Source organism: Littorina saxatilis, linkage group LG16 (genome assembly GCF_037325665.1).
Source record: "Littorina saxatilis isolate snail1 linkage group LG16, US_GU_Lsax_2.0, whole genome shotgun sequence".
NCBI classification, from domain to species: domain Eukaryota; kingdom Metazoa; phylum Mollusca; class Gastropoda; order Littorinimorpha; family Littorinidae; genus Littorina; species Littorina saxatilis.
The window spans coordinates 18,581,597-18,602,403 of record NC_090260.1 but is presented as its reverse complement, the minus strand read 5'-3'; the positions used below and the strand labels follow the sequence as shown (position 1 = coordinate 18,602,403).

General features: G+C 45.0%; 1 protein-coding gene across 1 annotated transcript in view; it reads right to left on the bottom strand.

Annotated features, from left to right (window-relative positions):
* Positions 1–3,323: 3,323 nt before the first annotated feature.
* Positions 3,324–20,807, bottom strand: part of LOC138950574 (Kruppel-like factor 18) — a 21,934-nt gene continuing 4,450 nt past the window's right edge. Inside the window, exons 2-3 of the mRNA XM_070322281.1 lie at positions 20,256–20,329; positions 3,324–5,928 (exon numbers count right to left, since the gene is read on the bottom strand). Coding sequence (XP_070178382.1) covers positions 3,596–5,928; positions 20,256–20,325 — 2,403 coding nt within the window. The 5' untranslated portion in view covers positions 20,326–20,329 and the 3' untranslated portion in view covers positions 3,324–3,595. The remainder of the gene's footprint in view (positions 5,929–20,255; positions 20,330–20,807) is intronic.

Sequence of the window (20,807 nt, the reverse complement as noted above, 5' to 3'; positions counted from 1 at the left end):
CGGCAGCGGCGGTGGTGGTCAGCTGCACATCTTCACAGTCACAGGAGTGAAACTGAAATGACAGTGTGAGCTCATACATTTGGATGTATAGGCAAGGCAAGTTTCTATTTGGTTCAACGTGTTCTTCGTGATTTGTTTACCCCTTCTCACACCCACTGCAGTTGCCGTCTGATCAAAGCACGCATACCTCATGAGTGAGCGCGTCATACCTTTTTGAACAGGGGAGAGAAATCTGTAAATTCTCGTGATCTTTCACTGAGGCGATCGTTTCGTAAACATTATTCGCGATGATCTGGAAGGCAGGGAGGGGGGGGCAGGGTTAGTGTGTGTGTGTGGGGGGGGGGGGGGGGGGGGAGGGAGGGGGCGGCGGGATGATAGCGGGTGGGGGGTAACCCTTGAGAATGACACGGTATACTGGTTTGATGAGAGTTACCTCCCTTCCGTGGGTGACAAACCATGACTTACCTCCCTTGCACTATATAGACTGTATTGATAGATGGGGAGGGTAATTATCCGAGGAAGGAAACAATGTCTGGAGAAACTAAAACCCAGGTGCACATTTGTGGGTCCAGGGCAGTGTGCATGCAAAATATCTTGTGCTTATCTTTTGCCATCTCTGAGGTATGGCGACCACAGACAGACAGACACACACACACACAGACAGACAAACACTCTCTTTTATTTATATGTATAGATAGACTAGTAGTTAAGCCCGGCTTCGCCCGGGAGTAAGCGGAGCCCTGTAGCAATTTAAGACGCTCGCTATCGCATTATCATTAGCTTTACCTCCTTTGTTTGGACTGATACAAAAAAAGAGTTATCTCCCTTACCTTCTAGAAATTTCCGGAACTGTCCAGTTAATTTTTCATTCTTCATTTCTTCCCCTCATAGGAGCAATATCAAGTCTCTAATATCACTGGCATGATGTGCTTGCTACAGGTGAACAGTAGGCACTGAACTGGTCTTGCGTCATATAGGCTGTATTCAATAAATGGGAGGTCCATAATCTGAGAAAGGAAACAATGAATCAAGAAACTAAAACCCAGGTGCACATCTGCGGCACCTAGGGAGTGTACGTGCACACTATCTTGTTCCTGCCTCTTGCCATCTCAGAGGTATGGCGACCACAGACAGACACACACACACACACACACTGAGGAGGATTGGAGGGCTGGCGGCGCAGCGGCGTCGGCAGCGGCGGTGGTGGTCAGCTGCACATCTTCACAGTCACAGGAGTGAAAAATGACAGTGTGAGCTCATACATTTGGATGTATAGGCAAGGCAAGTTTCTATTTGGTTCAACGTGTTCTTCGTGATTTGTTTACCCCTTCTCACACCCACTGTAGTTACCGTCTGATCAAAGCACGCATACCTCATGAGTGAGCGCGTCATATCTTTTTGAACAGGGGAGAGAAATCTGAAAATTCTCGTGATCTTTCACTGAGGCGATCGTCTCGTAAACATTATTCGCGATGATCTGGAAGGCAGGGAGGGGGAGCAGGGGGCAGGGTTAGTGTGTGCGTGTGTGTGGGGGGGGGGGGAGGGGGGGGGCGGCGGGATGATAGCGGGCGGGGGGTAACCCTTGAGAATGACACGGTATACTGGTTTGATGAGAGTTACCTCCCTTCCGTGGGTGACAAACCATGACTTACCTCCCTTGCACTATATAGACTGTATTGATAGATGGGGAGGGTAATTATCCGAGGAAGGAAACAATGTCTGGAGAAACTAAAACCCAGGTGCACATTTGTGGGTCCAGGGCAGTGTGCATGCAAAATATCTTGTGCTTATCTTTTGCCATCTCTGAGGTATGGCGACCACAGACAGACAGACACACACACACACACACACAGACAGACAGACACTCTCTTTTATTTATATGTATAGATAGACTAGCAGTTAAGCTCGGCTTCGCCCGGGAGTAAGCGGAGCCCTGTAGCAATTTAAGACGCTCGCTATCGCATTATCATTAGCTTTACCTCCTTTGTTTGGATACAAAAAAAGAGTTATCTCCCTTACCTTCTAGAAATTTCCGGAACTGTCCAGTTAATTTTTCATTCTTCATTTCTTCCCCTCATAGGAGCAATAGCGAGTCTCTAAAATCACTGGCATGATGTGCTTGCTACAGGTGAACAGTAGGCACTGAACTGGTCTTGCACCATATAGGCTGTATTCAATAAATGGGAGGTCCATAATCTGAGAAAGGAAACAATGAATCAAGAAACTAAAACCCAGGTGCACATCTGCGGCACCTAGGGAGTGTACGTGCACACTATCTTGTTCCTGCCTTTTGCCATCTCAGAGGTATGGCGACCACAGACAGACAGACACACACACACACACACACAGACAAACAGACACTCTCTTTTATTTATATGTATGTATAGATGACTGACACTTATACATTAGCACACACATACATGACTGTGACACTGACGATCTCACCTCACTGATAATTTCACCACACTGATAATCTCACCACACTGATAATCTCACCGCACTGATAATCTTAACACACTGATAATCTCACCGCACTGATATTCTCACCACACTGATAATCTCACCACACTGATAATCTCACCACACTGATAATCTCATCGCACTGATAATCTCACTGCACTGATAATCTAACTGCACTGATAATCTCACCGCACTGATAATCTCACCGCACTGATAATCTCACTGCACTGACAATCTCACCGCACTGACAATCTCACCACACTGACAATCTCACCACACTGATAATCTCACCACACTGACAATCTCACCACACTGACAATCTCACCACACTGACAATATCACCACACTGACAATCTCACCGCACTGATAATCTCACTGCACTGATAATCTCACCACACTGATAATCTCACCACACTGACAATCTCACCACACTGATAATCTCACCACACTGACAATCTCACCACACTGATAATCTCACCACACTGACAATCTCACCACACTGATAATCTCACCACACTGACAATCTCACCACACTGACAATCTCACCATTCACACTGATAATCTCACCATTCACACTGACAATCTCACCACACTGACAATCTCACCACACTGACAATCTCACTGCACCGATAATCTCACCACACTGATAATCTCACCACACTGACAATCTCACCACACTGATAATCTCACTGCACTGACAATCTTACCACACTGATAATCTCACCGCACTGACAATCTCACCGCACTGATAATCTCACCACACTGATAATCTCACCACACTGATAATCTCACCACACTGATAATCTCACCATTCACACTGACGTGATTGTGTCTCTGACATTTGAAACAAGACGATTTGCATGTAAACTTTGCACGTGGAATTTATTGTCCCTTTTTGTTACAATTTCAACAGTTTTTTTTACTTTTTAGACTTAATTCATTAAATACGGATCAACTTTTCAAAATTTGTTATACCGTTATTTTTATTTTGGTTATTCAAAAGGTCAGGGGTTGGAAATGGGGTTTGGGCGGGATAAAAATCAAAAGCATAAAATAAGCTTTCATCACTTGGAGTGAAACTGCTGTCGTCTTATCTTCTCTTCAACCGTGTGCAGGATGGAGAGTGGTGACGTCACTAGGGGCAGCTTGTGGTGTTGGCTTGGACCTGGCCGCTACAGCACTGCTGTGACGTCATGTCGTAAAGCACAGCCTTGCAGCAACCGTGAGTAGTGGAGTCGTAAGGCTCGGTCCTGCCACAGCAGCTCTGTGTTGTGAAGTTGTAGGTCTTGACACCACAGCAGCGGTGTGTCTTGTAGTCGTACGACTCAGCCCCGCAGCAGTAATGCCCTGATCCACCCGGCTTGACCTGGCTTTGACAGCAGCTCTGAGAGGTGTAGTTGTAGGTCTGGTTTCCACAGCAAGCATGGTTGGCTCCTCCTGATACGACTTTGTAGCTGCAGCAAAGGTGTGACGTTCTGTTGAAGGCCTCCGCCCCACAGCAGACATGCCCGTCCCCGCCTGGCATGACCTGGTTTTGACAGCACTTCTGGATCGTGTAGTTGTACGACTGAGCGCCACAGCAATACATGTTGGCTCCTCCTGACACGACCTTGAAACTGCAGCATTTTTGTATACTGTAGTTGTAAGGCTGAAGACCACAGCAATACGGTCCCCCTAGCTTGACTTGGCCGCCGCAGCACGCGTGGGTGCTTCTGTTGTAGGGTTCGGATCCACAGCAATACTGTCCCCCTGGCTTGATTTCACCTGCACAGCACGCGTGGGTCAGGGAATTGAACGTCTGGTTGCCACAGCAACGGTGGTTCGTTCCTCCCGTCATGACGTTCGTTCTTTCGCAGCAGGTGTGAGTCTTGGAGTTGTAGGCTTGCTTTCCGCAACAACGGTAATCCCTTCCTCCAGGTAGAATTTTCCTACCGCAACAGGTGTGGCTGGTGACGTTGTAGGTTTTTGTTCCGCAGCACCCATAATTCGTTCCTCCAAGTCTGATTTTACTGCTGCAGCAGTTGCTGGTCGTTCGGTTGTAGGTTCGAGTCCTGCAGCAGAAGTGTGAGCGGTGGTTGTAGACCCGATTCCCGCAACAGTAGTGATAGCTTCCACCGGCCTTAACCTTTCCGCCACAGCAAGTGTGTGTCGTCCTGTTGTATCTACGTGTGCCGCAACATCCCTCGGTTCTCGTGTTGTAGGACTTGTCGCCACAGCAACGATGGTAGTACGATCCACCCGATCTCACATTCCCAGCGCAGCATACCTGTGTGAGGTAATTATACGTCTTGGCTCCACAGCAACGGTGATACGGGAATCCACCCGGCTTGACCTTGCCCAGACAGCAGCTTGCAGTCTTATAGTTATAGGTTTTGTTCCCACAGCATCTGAATTCATACCCCCCAAGCTTTACGTTGCCATTACAACAGGTCTGGTTTCTGTAGCTGTAAGTCTTACTCCCGCAGCATCTCCTGCCCGATCCGCCTTTCTTGACCTGGCCTTCACAGCAGACACGTTTCACGGAGTTGTACGACTCGTTGCCGCAGCACTTGTGATTGATCCCCCCTGACAGCAGCTTCCCTACGCAGCAGGTGTATTCCCGTTTACTGTAGAGTGTTTTAGTCTCCGCTCCGCAGCAGCCGTGAGACTTGTACCTGTAAGTGTGGTTTCCGCAGCAACCCCAGCGCTTCTTTGCACCCGACGGCCCGATGTGACCGTTGCAGCATTTATGTGTGTTGTAGTTGTAGGTCTGGTTCCCGCAGCAGAAATGATCCTTTCCGCCCCTAACGATCTGTCCGTTGCAGCAGTCCTGGGTCGACCAATCGTAGGTCTGGTTGTTCCCGCAGCAGTACTGACCCCATCCACCTGCGACGATGTGTCCTTTGCAGCAGGTCTGCGTCACGACATTGTAGGTCTGGTTGTCCCCGCAGCATCTGTAGTTCGTTCCCCCTGGATGAATGACGTTATTGCAGCATGTTTGGTTTGATCTGTACATCGTCTGGCCGCCGCAGCAGATCTGCGTGCCGTAACTGTAGGACTGGTTACCACAGCAGCCGTAGGATTTTCCACCCGGGACTACGTTGCCCATGCAGCAGTCGTGCGTCGTGTATTTGTAACCCTTGTTTCCACAGCACCGGGTCACGCTCGATCTTCCTTTGGAGACCTCGCCGTCGCAACATCTGTGGTTGTAGGTCCGGTAGGGTTGGAGCCCACAGCACAGGTAACCGGCTCCGCCTTTTCCGACCTGGCCGCTGCAGCAGCTTTGCCTCTCGATATTGTAGGACGTGTTCCCGCAGCAACCGTACCTGTCTCCCCCCAATACGACATTGCCGTCGCAGCAGCTTTGATTCTTGTAGTTGTACAGTAGAGCTGCGTTGCAACAGCGCTCCTCTGTGTCCTTGCTGTAGACCTGGTCTCCACAGCAGCTGTGTGTGGTCTGGTTGTAGACTTGTGACCCACATGCTGTACCTGTGGACACAACAGTAATATCCATGTGTCACGCTTGGCCTGTTCGCCATTGAAGAGAGGAGAACAGTTGCTTTGCTTGTATCAAACTCAAAGCGCCGGTCGATCATTTTGTACTCCTTCATCCTTACTACACCTTACTACTTCTATGCACTACAAGGAATATAACGCCGGAAGCTCGGCACTTGCCGACTCGCTCCGTTTCAAACTTTCTTCATCACCTTTTGCACCCCCTTCCAGAGCAAATAATGATCGACCGGTGTAACACGAAATTTTTACTCCACGAAAAATTCACTCCGGAGTAAAAATTTCGTACGAAATTCTTACTCCGAGTAAATTTTTCGTACGAGAAAAAAACTCCCCAAGGCACGCAAAATTACTCCCTCCACGAAATTTTTACTCCCCATTTTTTGTGCTTCCAGTAAAAAATCTCGTGCGCGAAAATGGGATGCGGGCGAAGGGATAATGCCAATAATGTGATCTCGTACACACGAATGTCGCGCTACCCTCCCTCCACCCCTTCCACCATTAAGACTAACACCGACACGGTTGGCCCAGTGGGAAGGCGTCCGCCCCGTGATCGGGAGGTCGTGGGTTCGAACCCCGGCCGGGTCATACCTAAGACTTTAAAATTGGCAATCTAGTGGCTGCTCCGTCTGGCGTCTGGCATTATGGGGTTAGTGCTAGGACTGGTTGGTCCGGTGTCAGAATAATGTGACTGTGTGAGACATGAAGCCTGTGCTGCGACTTCTGTCTTGTGTGTGGCGCACGTTATTATGTCAAAGCAGCACCGCCCTAAATGGCCCTTCGTGGTCGGCTGGGCGTTAAGCAAACAAACAAACAAACAAACCAAGACTAACAGGGGACAAGGGAGTATAAATTCCGTACACCTGGCATGGGAAGTTAAATTGCTCTGTCAGGGTGAAGTAAGCCTAATCTATTCGTTTTTTTGTTCGTCAGGGGAGTAGCATTTGTGTACGAAATGTTTACTCGGAACTCACCTGTCGTGGGGAGTAACTTTCTCGTGTAATGGGGGAGTGCTTTTTTTCGTAAAGGGAGTAACATTTTCGTACGAAATGTTTACTCCGGAGTAAACATCTCGTGGGAGTCATTTTCTCGTGTTACACCGGCGCTTTGATACAAGTTCCTGTGCTTAAACCAATTATTCTTAAAGCACAGTCCTTCCCTTGCATACTGTTATGGTTAATATCTCACATCTGCCCAATGATGCTTCGACTTGGACCATCCCCAAGATCCCCAACACCAAGATCCCCAACACCAAGATCCCCAACACCAAGATCCCCAACACACACACATCCACAACACCAAGATCCCCAACACCAACATCCCCAACACCAATATCCCAAACACCAAGATCCCCAACACCAACACCCCCAACACCAACATCCCCAACACCAACATCCCCAACACCAATATCCACAACACCAACATCCCCAACACCAACATCCCCAACACCAAGATCTCCAACACCAAGATCCCCAACACCAACATCCACAACACCAAGATCCACAACACCAACATCCACAACACCAACATCCCCAACACCAACATCCCCAACACCAACATCCCCAACACCAATATCCACAACACCAACATCCACAACACCAACATCCACAACACCAACATCCACAACACCAACATCCCCAACACCAACATCCCCAACACCAACATCCCCAACACCAACATTCATAACACCAACATCCCCAACACCAATATCCACAACACCAACAGCCACAACACCAACATCCCCAACACCAACATCCCCAACACCAACATCCCCAACACCAACATCCTCAACACCAATATCCACAACACCAACATTCACAACACCAACATCCCCAACACCAACATCCCCAACACCAACATCCCCAACACCAACATCCACAACACCAACTTCCCAACACCAACATCCATAACACCAACATCCCCAACACAAACATCCCCAACACCAACATCCTCAACACCAACATCCTCCGGTGCAAAGGAATATGTAAGATTTTGGAGATTGACTCAATCATGCAGAGTCAGAACTGTGTGTATAGACAGGACTATGCCTTGTAGTCAGAATCGTGCGTATAGACAGGAATATGCCTTGTAGTCAGAATTGTGTGTATAGTCAGGACTTTGCCTTGTAGTCCGAATTGTGTGTATAGGCAGGGCTATGCCTTGTAGTCCGAATTGTGTGTATAGGCAGGACTATGCCTTGTAGTCAGAATTGTGTGTATAGGCAGGACTATGCCTTGTAGTCAGAATTGTGTGTATAGACAAGACTATGCCTTGCAGTAAGAATTGTGTGTATAGGCAGGACTTTGCCTTGTAGTCAGAGGTGGAGGTGGCAGGAGAGCTCTGAGATGGTGAGTAGAATAGTGTGTATATGCAGGACTTTGCCTTGTAGTCAGAATTGTGTGTATAGGCAGGACTATGCCTTGTAGTCAGAATTGTGTGTATTGGCAGAACTTTGCCTTGTAGTCAGAATTGTGTGTATAGGCAGGACTATGCCTTGTAGTCAGAATTGTGTGTATAGGCAGGACTATGCCTTGTAGTCAGAATTGTGTGTATAGACAGGACTATGCCTTGTAGTCTAAATTGTGTGTATAGGAAGGACTATGCCTTGTAGTCAGAATTGTGTGTATTGGCATGACTTTGCCTTGTAGTCAGAATTGTGTGTATTGACAGGACTATGCCTTGTAGTCAGAATTGTGTGTATAGGAGGGACTATGCCTTGTAGTCAGAATTGTGTGTATAGGCAGGACTATGCCTTGTAGTCAGAATTGTGTGTATAGGCAGGACTATGCCTTGTAGTGAGAATTGTGTGTATTGGCAGGACTTTGCCTTGTAGTGAGAATTGTGTGTATAGACAGGACTATGCCTTGTAGTCAGAATTGTATGTATTGGCAGGACTATGCCTCGTAGTCAGAATTATGTATTATTATAGGCAGGACTATGCCTTGTAGTCAGAATTGTGTATAGACAGGACTATGTCTTGTAGTCAGAATTGTGTGTATAGACAGGACTATGCCTTGTAGTCAGGATCGTGTGTATAGACAGGACTATGCCTTGTAGTCAGAATTGTGTGTATAGGCAGGACTATGCCTTGTAGTCCGAATTGTGTGTATAGACAGGACTATGCCTTGTAGTCAGAATTGTGTGTATAGGCAGGACTTTGCCTTGTAGTCCGAATTGTGTGTATAGGCAGGGCTATGTCTTAGAGTCAGAATTGTGTGTTTTGACAGGACTATGCATTGGAGTCAGAACTGTGTGTATAGACAGGACTATGCCTTGTAGTCAGAATTGTGTGTATAGGCAGGACTATGCCTTGCAGAAAGAATTGTGTGTATAGACAGGACTATGCATTGGAGTCCGAATTGTGTGTATAGACAGGACTATGCATTGGACTCAGAACTGTGTGTATAGGCAGGACTTTGCCTTGTAGTCAGAGGTGGAGGTGGCAGGAGAGCTCTGAGATGGTGAGTAGAATAGTGTGTATATGCAGGACTTTGCCTTGTAGTCAGAATTGTGTGTATAGGCAGGACTATGCCTTGTAGTCAGAATTGTGTGTATAGGCAGGACTATGCCTTGTAGTCAGAATTGTGTGTATAGGCAGGAATATGCCTTGTAGTTAGAATCGTGTGTATAGACAGGACTATGCCTTGTAGTCAGAATCGTGTGTATAGACAGGACTATGCCTTGTAGTCAGAATTGTGTGTATAGGCAGGACTATGCCTTGTAGTTAGAATTGTGTGTATTGGCAGGACTATGCCTTGTAGTTAGAATTGTGTGTATAGACAAGACTATGCCTTGTAGTCAGAATTGTGTGTATAGACAGGACTATGCCTTGTAGTCAGAATTGTGTGTATAGGCAGGACTTTGCCTTGTAGTCAGAATCGTGTGTATAGGCAGGACTATGCCTTGTAGTCCGAATTGTGTGTATAGGCAGGGCTATGCCTTGTAGTCAGAATCGTGTGTATAGACAGGACTATGCCTTGTAGTCAGAATCGTGTGTATAGACAGGACTATGCCTTGTAGTCAGAATCGTATGTATAGACAGGACTATGCCTTGTAGTCAGAATCGTGTGTATAGACAGGACTATGCCTTGAAGTCAGAATCGTGTGTACAGACAGGACTATGCCTTGTAGTCAGAATTGTGTGTATAGACAGGACTATGCCTTGTAGTCAGAATCGTGTGTATAGACAGGACTATGCCTTGTAGTCAGAATTGTGTGTATAGGAAGGACTATGCCTTGTAGTCAGAATTGTGTGTATAGGCAGGGCTATGCCTTGTAGTCAGAATTGTGTGTATAGGCAGGACTATGCCTTGTAGTCAGAATTGTGTGTATAGACAGGACTATGCATTGGAGTCAGAATTGTGTGTATAGACAGGACTTTGCCTTGTAGTCAGAATTGTGTGTATTGGCAGGACTTTGAATTGGAGTCAGAATTGTGTGTATAGGCAGGGCTATGCCTTGTAGTCAGAAGTGTGTGTATAGGCAGGACTATGCCTTGTAGTCAGAATTGTGTGTATAGACAGGACTATGCATTGGAGTCAGAACTGTGTGTATAGGCGCTAGGCAGGACTTTGCCTTGTAGTCAGAGGTGGAGATGGCAGGAGAGCTCTGAGATGGTGAGTAGAATAGTGTGTATATGCAGGACGTTGCCTTGTAGTCAGAATTGTGTGTATAGGCAGGACTATGCCTTGTAGTCAGAATTGTGTGTATAGGCAGGACTATGCCTTGTAGTCAGATTTGTGTGTATTGGGAGGACTTTGCCTTGTAGTCAGAATTGTGTGTATTGGCAGGACTATGCCTTGTAGTCAGAATTGTGTGTATAGGCAGGACTATGCCTTGTAGTTAGAATTGTTTGTATAGGCAGGACTATGCCTTGTAGTCAGAATTGTGTGTATTGGCAGGACTATGCCTTGTAGTCAGAATTGTGTGTATTGGCAGGACTTTGCCTTAAAGTCAGAATTGTGTGTATTGGCAGGACTATGCCTTGTAGTCAGCATTATGTATTATTATAGGCAGGACTTTGCCTTGTAGTCAGAATTGTGTGTATAGGCAGGATTTTGCTTTATAGTCAGAATTGTGTGCATAGACAGGACTATACATTGGAGTCAGAATTGTGTGTATAAGCAGGACTATGCCTTGTAGTCAGAATTGTGTGTATAGACAGGACTATGCCTTGTAGTCAGAATTGTGTGTATAGACAGGACTATGCCTTGTAGTCAGAATTGTGTGTATAGGTCGGACTATGCCTTGTAGTCAGAATTGTGTGTATAGACAGGACTATGCCTTGTTGTCAGAATTGTGTGTATAGACAGGACTATGCCTTGTAGTCAGAATTGTGTGTATAGACAGGACTATGCCTTGTAGTCAGAATTGTGTGTATAGGCCGGACTATGCCTTGTAGTCAGAATTGTGTGTATAGACAGGACTATGCATTGGAGTCAGAATTGTGTGTATAGGCAGGACTGTGCCTTGTAGTCAGAATTGTGTGTATAGGCAGGACTATGCCTTGTATTCAGAATTGTGTGTATAGTCAGGACTTTGCCTTGTAGTCCGAATTGTGTGTATAGGCAGGGCTATGCCTTGTAGTCCGAATTGTGTGTATAGGCAGGACTATGCCTTGTAGTCAGAATTGTGTGTATAGGCAGGACTATGCCTTGTAGTCAGAATTGTGTGTATAGACAAGACTATGCCTTGCAGTAAGAATTGTGTGTATAGGCAGGACTTTGCCTTGTAGTCAGAGGTGGAGGTGGCAGGAGAGCTCTGAGATGGTGAGTAGAATAGTGTGTATATGCAGGACTTTGCCTTGTAGTCAGAATTGTGTGTATAGGCAGGACTATGCCTTGTAGTCAGAATTGTGTGTATAGGCAGGACTATGCCTTGTAGTCAGAATTGTGTGTATAGGCAGGACTATGCCTTGTAGTCAGAATTGTGTGTATAGACAGGACTATGCCTTGTAGTCTGAATTGTGTGTATAGGAAGGACTATGCCTTGTAGTCAGAATTGTGTGTATTGGCATGACTTTGCCTTGTAGTCAGAATTGTGTGTATTGACAGGACTATGCCTTGTAGTCAGAATTGTGTGTATAGGAGGGACTATGCCTTGTAGTCAGAATTGTGTGTATAGGCAGGACTATGCCTTGTAGTCAGAATTGTGTGTATAGGCAGGACTATGCCTTGTAGTGAGAATTGTGTGTATTGGCAGGACTTTGCCTTGTAGTGAGAATTGTGTGTACTGGCAGGACTTTGCCTTGTAGTCAGAATTGTATGTATTGGCAGGACTATGCCTCGTAGTCAGAATTATGTATTATTATAGGCAGGACTATGCCTTGTAGTCAGAATTGTGTATAGACAGGACTATGTCTTGTAGTCAGAATTGTGTGTATAGACAGGACGTTGCCTTGTAGTCAGGATCGTGTGTATAGACAGGACTATGCCTTGTAGTCAGAATTGTGTGTATAGGCAGGACTATGCCTTGTAGTCCGAATTGTGTGTATAGACAGGACTATGCCTTGTAGTCAGAATTGTGTGTATAGGCAGGACTTTGCCTTGTAGTCCGAATTGTGTGTATAGGCAGGGCTATGTCTTAGAGTCAGAATTGTGTGTTTTGACAGGACTATGCATTGGAGTCAGAACTGTGTGTATAGACAGGACTATGCCTTGTAGTCAGAATTGTGTGTATAGGCAGGGCTATGCCTTGCAGAAAGAATTGTGTGTATAGACAGGACTATGCACTGGAGTCCGAATTGTGTGTATAGACAGGACTATGCATTGGACTCAGAACTGTGTGTATAGGCAGGACTTTGCCTTGTAGTCAGAGGTGGAGGTGGCAGGAGAGCTCTGAGATGGTGAGTAGAATAGTGTGTATATGCAGGACTTTGCCTTGTAGTCAGAATTGTGTGTATAGGCAGGACTATGCCTTGTAGTCAGAATTGTGTGTATAGGCAGGACTATGCCTTGTAGTCAGAATTGTGTGTATAGGCAGGACTATGCCTTGTAGTTAGAATCGTGTGTATAGACAGGACTATGCCTTGTAGTCAGAATCGTGTGTATAGACAGGACTATGCCTTGTAGTCAGAATTGTGTGTATAGGCAGGACTATGCCTTGTAGTTAGAATTGTGTGTATTGGCAGGACTATGCCTTGTGGTTATAATTGTGTGTATAGACAGGACTATGCCTTGTAGTCAGAATTGTGTGTATAGACAGGACTATGCCTTGTAGTCAGAATTGTGTGTATAGGCAGGACTTTGCCTTGTAGTCAGAATCGTGTGTATAGGCAGGACTATGCCTTGTAGTCCGAATTGTGTGTATAGGCAGGGCTATGCCTTGTAGTCAGAATCGTGTGTATAGACAGGACTATGCCTTGTAGTCAGAATCGTGTGTATAGACAGGACTATGCCTTGTAGTCAGAATCGTGTGTATAGACAGGACTATGCCTTGTAGTCAGAATCGTGTGTATAGACAGGACTATGCCTTGAAGTCAGAATCGTGTGTACAGACAGGACTATGCCTTGTAGTCAGAATTGTGTGTATAGACAGGACTATGCCTTGTAGTCAGAATCGTGTGTATAGACAGGACTATGCCTTGTAGTCAGAATTGTGTGTATAGGAAGGACTATGCCTTGTAGTCAGAATTGTGTGTATAGGCAGGGCTATGCCTTGTAGTCAGAATTGTGTGTATAGGCAGGACTATGCCTTGTAGTCAGAATTGTGTGTATAGACAGGACTATGCATTGGAGTCAGAATTGTGTGTATAGACAGGACTTTGCCTTGTAGTCAGAATTGTGTGTATTGGCAGGACTTTGAATTGGAGTCAGAATTGTGTGTATAGGCAGGGCTATGCCTTGTAGTCAGAATTGTGTGTATAGGCAGGACTATGCCTTGTAGTCAGAATTGTGTGTATAGACAGGACTATGCATTGGAGTCAGAACTGTGTGTATAGGCGCTAGGCAGGACTTTGCCTTGTAGTCAGAGGTGGAGATGGCAGGAGAGCTCTGAGATGGTGAGTAGAATAGTGTGTATATGCAGGACGTTGCCTTGTAGTCAGAATTGTGTGTATAGGCAGGACTATGCCTTGTAGTCAGAATTGTGTGTATAGGCAGGACTATGCCTTGTAGTCAGAATTGTGTGTATTGGGAGGACTTTGCCTTGTAGTCAGAATTGTGTGTATTGGCAGGACTATGCCTTGTAGTCAGAATTGTGTGTATAGGCAGGACTATGCCTTGTAGTTAGAATTGTGTGTATAGGCAGGACTATGCGTTGTAGTCAGAATTGTGTGTATTGGCAGGACTATGCCTTGTAGTCAGAATTGTGTGTATTGGCAGGACTTTGCCTTAAAGTCAGAATTGTGTGTATTGGCAGGACTATGCCTTGTAGTCAGCATTATGTATTATTATAGGCAGGACTTTGCCTTGTAGTCAGAATTGTGTGTATAGGCAGGATTTTGCTTTATAGTCAGAATTGTGTGCATAGACAGGACTATACATTGGAGTCAGAATTGTGTGTATAAGCAGGACTATGCCTTGTAGTCAGAATTGTGTGTATAGACAGGACTATGCCTTGTAGTCAGAATTGTGTGTATAGACAGGACTATGCCTTGTAGTCAGAATTGTGTGTATAGGTCGGACTATGCCTTGTAGTCAGAATTGTGTGTATAGACAGGACTATGCCTTGTTGTCAGAATTGTGTGTATAGACAGGACTATGCCTTGTAGTCAGAATTGTGTGTATAGACAGGACTATGCCTTGTAGTCAGAATTGTGTGTATAGGCCGGACTATGCCTTGTAGTCAGAATTGTGTGTATAGACAGGACTATGCATTGGAGTCAGAATTGTGTGTATAGGCAGGACTGTGCCTTGTAGTCAGAATTGTGTGTATAGGCAGGACTATGCCTTGTATTCAGAATTGTGTGTATAGTCAGGACTTTGCCTTGTAGTCCGAAATGTGTGTATAGGCAGGGCTATGCCTTGTAGTCCGAATTGTGTGTATAGACAGGACTATGCCTTGTAGTCAGAATTGTGTGTATAGGCAGGACTATGCCTTGTAGTCAGAATTGTGTGTATAGACAAGACTATGCCTTGCAGTAAGAATTGTGTGTATAGGCAGGACTTTGCCTTGTAGTCAGAGGTGGAGGAGGCAGGAGAGCTCTGAGATGGTGAGTAGAATAGTGTGTATATGCAGGACTTTGCCTTGTAGTCAGAATTGTGTGTATAGGCAGGACTATGCCTTGTAGTCAGAATTGTGTGTATTGGCAGAACTTTGCCTTGTAGTCAGAATTGTGTGTATAGACAGGACTATGCATTGTAGTCAGAATTGTGTGTATAGGCAGGACTATGCCTTGTAGTCAGAATTGTGTGTATAGACAGGACTATGCCTTGTAGTCTGAATTGTGTGTATAGGAAGGACTATGCCTTGTAGTCAGAATTGTGTGTATTGGCATGACTTTGCCTTGTAGTCAGAATTGTGTGTATTGACAGGACTATGCCTTGTAGTCAGAATTGTGTGTATAGGAGGGACTATGCCTTGTAGTCAGAATTGTGTGTATAGGCAGGACTATGCCTTGTAGTCAGAATTGTGTGTATAGGCAGGACTATGCCTTGTAGTCAGAATTGTGTGTATAGGCAGGACTATGCCTTGTAGTGAGAATTGTGTGTATTGGCAGGACTTTGCCTTGTAGTCAGAATTGTATGTATTGGCAGGACTATGCCTCGTAGTCAGAATTATGTATTATTATAGGCAGGTCTATGCCTTGTAGTCAGAATTGTGTATAGACAGGACTATGTCTTGTAGTCAGAATTGTGTGTATAGACAGGACTATGCCTTGTAGTCAGGAATGTGTGTATAGACAGGACTATGCCTTGTAGTCAGAATTGTGTGTATAGGCAGGACTATGCCTTGTAGTCCGAATTGTGTGTATAGACAGGACTATGCCTTGTAGTCAGAATTGTGTGTATAGGCAGGACTTTGCCTTGTAGTCCGAATTGTGTGTATAGGCAGGGCTATGTCTTAGAGTCAGAATTGTGTGTTTTGACAGGACTATGCATTGGAGTCAGAACTGTGTGTATAGACAGTACTATGCCTTGTAGTCAGAATTGTGTGTATAGGCAGGACTATGCCTTGCAGAAAGAATTGTGTGTATAGACAGGACTATGCATTGGAGTCCGAATTGTGTGTATAGACAGGACTATGCATTGGACTCAGAACTGTGTGTATAGGCAGGACTTTGCCTTGTAGTCAGAGGTGGAGGTGGCAGGAGAGCTCTGAGATGGTGAGTAGAATAGTGTGTATATGCAGGACTTTGCCTTGTAGTCAGAATTGTGTGTATAGGCAGGACTATGCCTTGTAGTCAGAATTGTGTGTATAGGCAGGACTATGCCTTGTAGTCAGAATTGTGTGTATAGGCAGGAATATGCCTTGTAGTTAGAATCGTGTGTATAGACAGGACTATGCCTTGTAGTCAGAATCGTGTGTATAGACAGGACTATGCCTTGTAGTCAGAATTGTGTGTATAGGCAGGACTATGCCTTGTAGTTAGAATTGTGTGTATTGGCAGGACTATGCCTTGTAGTTAGAATTGTGTGTATAGACAGGACTATGCCTTGTAGTCAGAATTGTGTGTATAGACAGGACTATGCCTTGTAGTCAGAATTGTGTGTATAGGCAGGACTTTGCCTTGTAGTCAGAATCGTGTGTATAGGCAGGACTATGCCTTGTAGTCCGAATTGTGTGTATAGGCAGGGCTATGCCTTAATTGTAGTCAGAATCGTGTGTATAGACAGGACTATGCCTTGTAGTCAGAATCGTGTGTATAGACAGGACTATGCCTTGTAGTCAGAATCGTGTGTATAGACAGGACTATGCCTTGTAGTCAGAATCGTGTGTATAGACAGGACTATGCCTTGAAGTCAGAATCGTGTGTACAGACAGGACTATGCCTTGTAGTCAGAATTGTGTGTATAGACAGGACTATGCCTTGTAGTCAGAATCGTGTGTATAGACAGGACTATGCCTTGTAGTCAGAATTGTGTGTATAGGCAGGGCTATGCCTTGTAGTCAGAATTGTGTGTATAGGCAGGACTATGCCTTGTAGTCAGAATTGTGTGTATAGGCAGGACTATGCCTTGTAGTCAGAATTGTGTGTATAGGCAGGACTATGTCTTGTAGTGAGAATTGTGTGTATTGGCAGGACTTTGCCTTGTAGTGAGAATTGTGTGTATTGGCAGGACTTTGCCTTGTAGTCAGAATTGTATGTATTGGCAGGACTATGCCTCGTAGTCAGAATTATGTATTATTATAGGCAGGACTATGCCTTGTAGTCAGAATTGTGTATAGACAGGACTATGTCTTGTAGTCAGAATTGTGTGTATAGACAGGACTATGCCTTGTAGTCAGGAATGTGTGTATAGACAGGACTATGCCTTGTAGTCAGAATTGTGTGTATAGGCAGGACTATGCCTTGTAGTCCGAATTGTGTGTATAGACAGGACTATGCCTTGTAGTCAGAATTGTGTGTATAGGCAGGACTTTGCCTTGTAGTCCGAATTGTGTGTATAGGCAGGGCTATGTCTTAGAGTCAGAATTGTGTGTTTTGACAGGACTATGCATTGGAGTCAGAACTGTGTGTATAGACAGTACTATGCCTTGTAGTCAGAATTGTGTGTATAGGCAGGACTATGCCTTGCAGAAAGAATTGTGTGTATAGACAGGACTATGCATTGGAGTCCGAATTGTGTGTATAGACAGGACTATGCATTGGACTCAGAACTGTGTGTATAGGCAGGACTTTGCCTTGTAGTCAGAGGTGGAGGTGGCAGGAGAGCTCTGAGATGGTGAGTAGAATAGTGTGTATATGCAGGACTTTGCCTTGTAGTCAGAATTGTGTGTATAGGCAGGACTATGCCTTGTAGTCAGAATTGTGTGTATAGGCAGGACTATGCCTTGTAGTCAGAATTGTGTGTATAGGCAGGAATATGCCTTGTAGTTAGAATCGTGTGCATAGACAGGACTATGCCTTGTAGTCAGAATCGTGTGTATAGACAGGACTGTGCCTTGTAGTCAGAATTGTGTGTATAGGCAGGACTATGCATTGTAGTCAGAATTGTGTGTATTGGCAGGACTATGCCTTGTAGTCAGAATTGTGTGTATAGGCAGGACTATGCCTTGTAGTCAGAATTGTGTGTATAGACAGGACTATGCCTTGTAGTCAGAATTGTGTGTATAGGCAGGACTTTGCCTTGTAGTCAGAATCGTGTGTATAGGCAGGACTATGCCTTGTAGTCCGAATTGTGTGTATAGGCAGGGCTATGCCTTAATTGTAGTCAGAATCGTGTGTATAGACAGGACTATGCCTTGTAGTCAGAATCGTGTGTATAGACAGGACTATGCCTTGTAGTCAGAATCGTGTGTATAGACAGGACTATGCCTTGTAGTCAGAATCGTGTGTATAGACAGGACTATGCCTTGAAGTCAGAATCGTGTGTACAGACAGGACTATGCCTTGTAGTCAGAATTGTGTGTATAGACAGGACTATGCCTTGTAGTCAGAATCGTGTGTATAGACAGGACTATGCCTTGTAGTCAGAATTGTGTGTATAGGCAGGGCTATGCCTTGTAGTCAGAATTGTGTGTATAGGCAGGACTATGCCTTGTAGTCAGAATTGTGTGTATAGACAGGACTATGCATTGGAGTCAGAATTGTGTGTATAGACAGGACTTTGCCTTGTAGTCAGAATTGTGTGTATTGGCAGGACTTTGAATTGGAGTCAGAATTGTGTGTATAGGCAGGGCTATGCCTTGTAGTCAGAATTGTGTGTATAGGCAGGACTATGCCTTGTAGTCAGAATTGTGTGTATAGACAGGACTATGCATTGGAGTCAGAACTGTGTGTATAGGCGCTAGGCAGGACTTTGCCTTGTAGTCAGAGGTGGAGATGGCAGGAGAGCTCTGAGATGGTGAGTAGAATAGTGTGTATATGCAGGACGTTGCCTTGTAGTCAGAATTGTGTGTATAGGCAGGACTATGCCTTGTAGTCAGAATTGTGTGTATAGGCAGGACTATGCCTTGTAGTCAGAATTGTGTGTATTGGCAGGACTTTGCCTTGTAGTCAGAATTGTGTGTATTGGCAGGACTATGCCTTGTAGTCAGAATTGTGTGTATAGGCAGGACTATGCCTTGTAGTCAGAATTGTGTGTATAGGCAGGACTATGCCTTGTAGTCAGAATTGTGTGTATTGGCAGGACTATGCCTTGTAGTCAGAATTGTGTGTATTGGCAGGACTTTGCCTTAAAGTCAGAATTGTGTGTATTGGCAGGACTATGCCTTGTAGTCAGCATTATGTATTATTATAGGCAGGACTTTGCCTTGTAGTCAGAATTGTGTGTATAGGCAGGACTATGCCTTGTATTCAGAATTGTGTGTATAGGCAGGACTATGCCTTGTAGTCAGAATCGTGTGTATAGACAGGACTATGCCTTGTAGTCAGAATTGTGTGTATAGGCCGGTCTATGCCTTGTAGTCAGAATTGTGTGTATAGACAGGACTATGTCTTGTAGTCAGAATTGTGTGTATAGGCAGGACTATGCCTTGTAGTGAGAATTGTGTTTATAGGCAGGACTATGCCTTGTATTCAGAATTGTGTGTATAGGCAGGACTATGCCTTGTAGTCAGAATCGTGTGTATAGACAGGACTATGCCTTGTAGTCAGAAGTGTGTGTATAGGCAGGGCTATGCCTTGTAGTCAGAATTGTGTGTATAGGCAGGACTATGCATTATAGTCAGAATTGTGTGTATAGACAGGACTGTGCCTTGTAGTCAGAATTGTGTGTAAAGACAGGACTATGCCTTGTAGTCAGAATTGTGTGTATAGACAGGACTATGCCTTGTAGTCAGAATTGTGTGTATAGGCAGGGCTATGTCTTGTAGTCAGAATTGTGTGTATAGACAGGACTATGCATTGTAGTCAAAGTGGCTTAGTGTAAACATTAAGCAAGATACAACACAAGCTTATTATTTCTTGATACATGATATAGCGTAACGTATCTTGTTTCAGAGGACAAGTGATATTCAACACGGTATTGAATTATGATACACAATACCTAAGCTACGGGTTAATCGATATAATTTTATGGGTTTTTTGTTATAGTTATGTAACTGTGATTCAAACTTAAAACTATTTTCTGTTGTGTAAAGACAGAAAAAGAGATTGTGTTCTTATTACTACAATTACCACCTCCACTGCTACTACAACTACCACTACTATTGCCACCACCACTACTACTACTACTACTACTACTACTACTACTACTGACCTAATACAAGTTGCACGTGGAGGATGACACACAGCAGAGCTGTCAGCGCAAACAGCTTTCCGACAGACATTGTCCTGCAAAAGAAAGACAACCGCGGCATAAAATACTGTGTTAAAGCATAGACCAAATAGCCTGGACCGCCAACTCGTCACGTGACCCTTCGAGGTTACGACTCTCGACTTTCAGGGGCGCGTGACGTCCGGTTTGAAAGGCCAGCGATTCGAAGACAGTAAAAAGAAAGCACGCTCCAGTTATTTGTGACAATGGGAGGTGACAATGAACTGGATTTTCCAAAACTCCAAACTAAACTTTACAAAACTCACTGAAAAACATGTTCCATATGCACTTTTGCTGAGTTTATTCTAGCATTTTCAGAACTTACCTCGGCAACTTCGTCCATGTTTACAATCGACACCGGATATGACATCCCCCTGATTTCTGAAAGGCCATGTAAGCGTAGAGGGTTCCTAAATGCGAGAGGCGCTACCTCGTAATAGAGAGAAAAAGCGGAGAGAGAGCTAGTTGGCGGTCCAGGATAAATGGTCTATGGTT